Source organism: Solanum dulcamara, chromosome 6 (assembly GCF_947179165.1).
Source record: "Solanum dulcamara chromosome 6, daSolDulc1.2, whole genome shotgun sequence".
NCBI lineage: Eukaryota > Viridiplantae > Streptophyta > Magnoliopsida > Solanales > Solanaceae > Solanum > Solanum dulcamara.
Genome location: NC_077242.1, coordinates 44430748 through 44435916, shown reverse-complemented (window position 1 = coordinate 44435916; position 5169 = coordinate 44430748). Strand labels below are relative to the sequence as shown.

The 5169-nt window shown below is 38.6% G+C and overlaps 1 protein-coding gene across 1 annotated transcript; it reads right to left on the bottom strand.

The window, feature by feature from the left end:
• Positions 1 to 505: 505 nt before the first annotated feature.
• Positions 506 to 4941, bottom strand: LOC129892848 (uncharacterized). Its single transcript, XM_055968385.1, has 5 exons — positions 4754 to 4941; positions 3210 to 4537; positions 2603 to 2928; positions 1908 to 2170; positions 506 to 737 (listed from the first exon to the last, which is right to left on the bottom strand). Exons 1-5 carry the CDS (start codon positions 4939 to 4941, stop codon positions 506 to 508), a joined length of 2337 nt encoding a protein of 778 aa, XP_055824360.1.
• Between the last annotated feature and the right edge of the window lie 228 nt (positions 4942 to 5169).

The following is a 5169-nucleotide window of genomic DNA, read 5'->3' as shown; positions in this document are numbered from 1 at the left end:
AAATGGCTTCTTAGCCTAGAAGATCTCTCTTTCTCTCTTTCTCTATGATGTTCTAGAAACTTATGGTCTAAAAATGGAAGAGATAAGCTGAACTTATCCTTTAAAAGTTAAAGAAAATGGGCCTGACCCGACTTGGATTCGGGTTGGGCCCAAAATTATCACCCTGCTTGACCCTTCTATGTTAAAACATCCATAACTTTTTATCCAGATGTCGCCTATAATCCAACGACCTATGGTTGGAAAGTTATTGCAATTATCTACAACTCTCATTTTCTAAGATTTCCCAAATTTCCAAATTATAAAGGGTTTATGTCCTTCCTAAGTCTGATCACCCGAAAATGTAGCTAAACAAAAGCATTTTTTTTCCCCGTAACAAAATTCGAGTCAGTAGCAGTTGATCATATCATCAAGAAATAACCACTTTAATGCAAAAATTAGCTTAAATAATTGGGGGAGTTACAACTCTCTCCCCCTTAAGAAATTTCGTCTCGAAATTTACCTTATGCTAGTCCCGAAACAAATGGGGATATTGAATTCGCATGTCCTCCTCTCGCTCCCAAGTTGCTTCATTGCCAGAATGATTTCTCCAAAGGACTTTTACTAAAGGAACTTTCTTGTTTCTAAGCTCTTTTGTCTCATGTGCCAAGATTTGGATAGGTCCTTCATTATATGTCACATCAGGACTTACCTCAATTGATTTGACAGGAAGAACATGAGATAGATCTGAGCGATATCTTCTAAGCATAGAAACATGGAAGACATTGTGGATTCTATCCAACTCCGGTGGAAGAGCTAATTTATAAGCAACTGGACCAACTCTCTCAAGTACTTCATATGGTCCAATAAATCGAGGACTAAATTTTCCTTTTTTGCCAAATCTCATAATCTTCTTCTATGGAGAAACCTTTAAAAACACCTTATCTCCCACTTGGTACTCAATTTCACGCCTCTTAAGATCAGAATAATATTTTTGTCTATCTGAAGCAATTTTTAGATGGTCCTTGATGACCTTTACCTTATCTTCAATTTGTTGCACAATCTCAGGACCAATCAGTTTTTGTTCACCAACTTCACTCCAGCAAAGAGGAGTTCTACACTTTCTCCCATATAAGGCTTCGTAGGGAGGCATGCCAATACTTGATTGGTAGCTATTATTATAAGCAAATTCTACCAAGGCTAGGTGTCTGTCCCAACTACCTTCAAATTCCATAATGCAAGCTCGAAGCATATCTTTCAAGATTTGAATCACCCTCTCGGATTGTCCGTCTGTCTAATGGTGGAAAGACGTACTAAACTTCAACCTACTGCCCAAAGCTTCTTGCAAGCTAGTCCAGAACCTAGATGTAAACCTTGGGTCTCAGTCAGATACAATAGAAACAGGAACTCTATATAGCCTCACAATCTCATTAACATATAATTCTGCTAAATGTTCAAGTGAGTAGTCCATTTTGATGGCCAAGAAATGAGCACTTTTGGTTAGCCTATCCACTATAACCCAAATTGCATCATGATTTCTTTGAGTGAATGGAAGCCCAGAAACAAAGTCCATGGTTATCCTTTCCCATTTCCACTCAGGTATCGATAAGGGTTGTAGTAAGCTTGTTGGGACTTGATGCTTGGGTTTTATCTGTTGACAAGCTAAGCATTTAGAAATATATTCTAGAATGTCCTTCTTCATACCATTCCACCAGTAATGTTCTTTGATGGTTTGATATATTTTGGTACCTCCAGGATGCATTGCATATGATGAAGTATGTGCTTTATTCAAGATTTCTCTCCTCAATTTGCCATCATTAGGAATGCATAACCTATTTTGGTATAACAAGACACCGTCCTCCTTTAATGTAAAATCTTTCTTTTTCCCCTTTTGAACTTCTTTGGTCAATTTTATGAGTTTCTCATCTAACTTTTGCGCTTCTTTCACCTGTTCACGCAATGTTGGCTTGACTTGCAAATTAGCAACCACCGAACCATATGAATCAAGTGTAAAATAGACATACATGGCTCTTAACTCCAGAAGCAAAGGAAAAGGATTCATATGCAAGCTTGCAAAGGATTTGCAACTCAAGGCGTCTGCAACCACATTAGCTTTACCTGGGTGATAGTCAATCGTGCAGTCATAATCTTTGATGAGTTCAAGCCATCTGTGTTTTCTTAAGTTCAGATCTTTCTATGTACCCAAGTATTTTAAGCTCTTGTGATCAGTGAATATATGACACTTTTCTCCATACAAATAATGCTGCCATATCTTTAAGGCGAACAATATAGCAGCAAGTTCTAGATCATGAGTAGGATAATTCAATTCATGTGGTTTTAATTTCTGAGAGGCATATGAAATAACTTTCCCTTCTTGCATCAACACACATACCAAACCACGATGAGATGCATCACTATATATCATGTACTCTTTCCCCTCTATTGGTAGAGTAAGTATAGGCGCTTGTGTCAACAAGGATTTGAGTGTTTCAAAGCTCTCTTAGCACTTGTCATCCCAAGTAAACTTCACTTCCTTCTTCAAAAGTCTAGTCAAAGGAGAGGCTATAATGGAGAAGCCTTTTACAAACCTTCTATAGTATCTTGCTAAACCCAAGAAACTTCTTACCTCAGTAGGACTTTTAGGAGTTTTCCATTCTACAAATGTTTCAATTTTACTAGGATCCACCTTCACACCTTCGGTTGACACAACATGTCCCAGAAAAGCCACTTCATTAAGCCAAAATTCACACTTTGAAAGCTTAGCATAAAGTTCCTTCTCCTTCAAAGCTTGTAAAACAATCCGGAGATGTTTATCATGCTCTTCTTTACTCTTGGAATATATTAAAATATCATCTATAAAGACTACCACAAATTGATCAATGTAAGGCCTAAATATTCGATTCATTAAATCCATGAATATTGCAGGAGCATTAGTCAATCCGAATGGCATCACTAAGAATTCATAATGACCGTATCGAGTTCTAAAAGCAATTTTAGGAACATCTTCCTTTCTAACACGCAGTTGGTGATACCCAGATCTTAAATCAATCTTTGAGAACAAATTGGCACCCTTCAGCTAGTCAAACAAATCATCAATCCTTGGTAGTGGATATCTGTTCTTGATTGTTATTTCGTTCAATTGTCTATAGTCAATGCAATGTCTAAGAGTACCATCTTTCTTCTTCACAAATAGCACAGGGGCTCCCCAAGGAGAAACACTCGATGAATAAAACCTTTCTCAAGAAGTTCTTTCAATTGAGTTTTCAATTCCCTTAATTCTGCTGGTGCCATTCTATGAGGAGTGATAGAAATAGGAGTAGATCCAAGAATGAGCTCGATCGGAAATTCAACTTCTCTTTCTGGTGTTAACCTAGGAAGATTTTCTGGAAACACTTCCGGAAAGTCACACACAGTAGGTATATCTTTAAGACTAGGACTCTCCACACGTGTATCAATTATGTGAGCAAGATATGCACTACAACCTTGACGAATCATCTTTCTTGCTAAGGCCGCAGAAATAATATTAGATGACAATGATCTTTCACCTTGTACAATAATGTGTGAAAATGCAGGGTCCTTAAAAGTCACATGCTTGGACCTACAATCCACTACTGCATGATATTTATAAAGCCAATCCATACTGATAATAATATCAAAATCGTGGAAAGGCATTTTAATCAAATCAGTAGGAAAGACCAGGTTTTGAATCATGAAGGGACAAGCTTGGTAAACTCGATTACAAACAACTTGGTAACCCAAAGGACATTCAACTAGAACGTCAAAGTTAAGTCTCACAGATTTCACATTTTCAGGAAGAACAAATGATGAACAAATATAGGAATGTGTAGAGCCAGGATCAAATAGTGTAAACACAGATAAGCCATATAAGTGAAATTTACCAACAACCACGTCCTGTCCCTCTTGATCATCTCTCTGCCTCATAGCATAAGCTCGTGCAGTAGCTATGGACCCGCTAGGTTGAGTTGCTCCACTTGTCCCCGCTGCTTGGTTGTTTTTAGGCCTTGCACCTCTATTGGTTTGAGGAGGATTATTAGAAGACTTCTGAACCGAGCCCTCAGTATGCAAGGAAGGGACATTTTTAGGCTTAGGACAGTCCCTCACTTTTTGATCAAAGCTGCCACAATTAAAACATACACCAGAAGCTCTCTTGCAAGCACCATAGTGATTCTTTCCACATTCTGAACAAGTGGGAATGCAAGTCTTGCCTTGGCTATAACTCGGGGTACTAGCTGTAACAAAATTTAGTCTGCTTTGCTTCTGTTGATCTGACCTGTTGACACTACCAGCCTTAGAATCATCAAACCTTCTCTTCTTGGATGGACCTCCAAAATCTAACCTAGGCTTTCGGAATCTATTCTCATGTCGATTAGCTTCTTCCTTATCAAGTCTTTCCCAAGTGAAAGCCGTAGAAACTAATTTACAAAAGTTCTCATGTTGCAGGATTGCCACATTCTTTCTGATGGAATCGTTTAGGCCATCTTCAAACCTCCTGCATTTATCTTTTTCATCGGTAATAATGCCTCCAGCATAATGAGAGAGTCTAAGAAATTTTTGTTGATACTCAGTAATAAACATGCCTTATTGCCTCAGATTCAAAAACTCTTTTTTCTTAGCATCACAATAAGCAGGTGGGACATACTTCATATGAAATTCTTTAACAAAATCATCCCAGGTAAGAACTGGAGGTTTTGCTTTTGCATTTGGCACACTTACCCACTAGTCATAAGCATCTTTCTGCAATAACGAGATGGCATACCTAAATTTGGCAACATCAGAACACTCTAACTGCTCAAACACTCGCTCTATACGCTGAAGCCATTGTTCAGCATCTATGGGATCAACAGTGCCTTCAAATTCCACTCCACCCATTTTCCTCATTTTTTCAAAGTTTAACCCATTGGGGTCATGGATCGTTTCAGCCATACGGTGAAAGAATTCAGCCATCTGTTGAAAAGGAGGATTCATAACTTGAATATCAGGGCTCAGGTGAGAATGCGAATCAGCTCTTACTCCTTGTTGACTTCCCCCAGACCAGATCCACTAGTATGAGGAATATATTGGTCCGAGGACTGTTCGCCAACCCCTTCTAGTGTATGAGGTTAGGAATGAGAATCACCTATATCTTCACGAGCTGCTTCCATAGGTCTACGAGAAGAAGAGGCCATAACGTAA

What these genes read in the sequence shown, in the direction of transcription:
- LOC129892848 (XM_055968385.1), bottom strand. Translation starts at nt 4,941, where the DNA reads ATGGCTGAATTCTTTCACCGTATGGCTGAAACGATCCATGACCCCAAT. An exon ending in GAAAGAACTTCTTGAGAAAG is followed by an intron (nt 2,929 to 3,209) that starts GTTTTATTCATC and finishes ATGAATTCTTAG; the next exon opens with TGATGCCATTCGGATTGACT. An exon ending in CTCCTAAAAGTCCTACTGAG is followed by an intron (nt 2,171 to 2,602) that starts GTAAGAAGTTTC and finishes TTGGGTACATAG; the next exon opens with AAAGATCTGAACTTAAGAAA.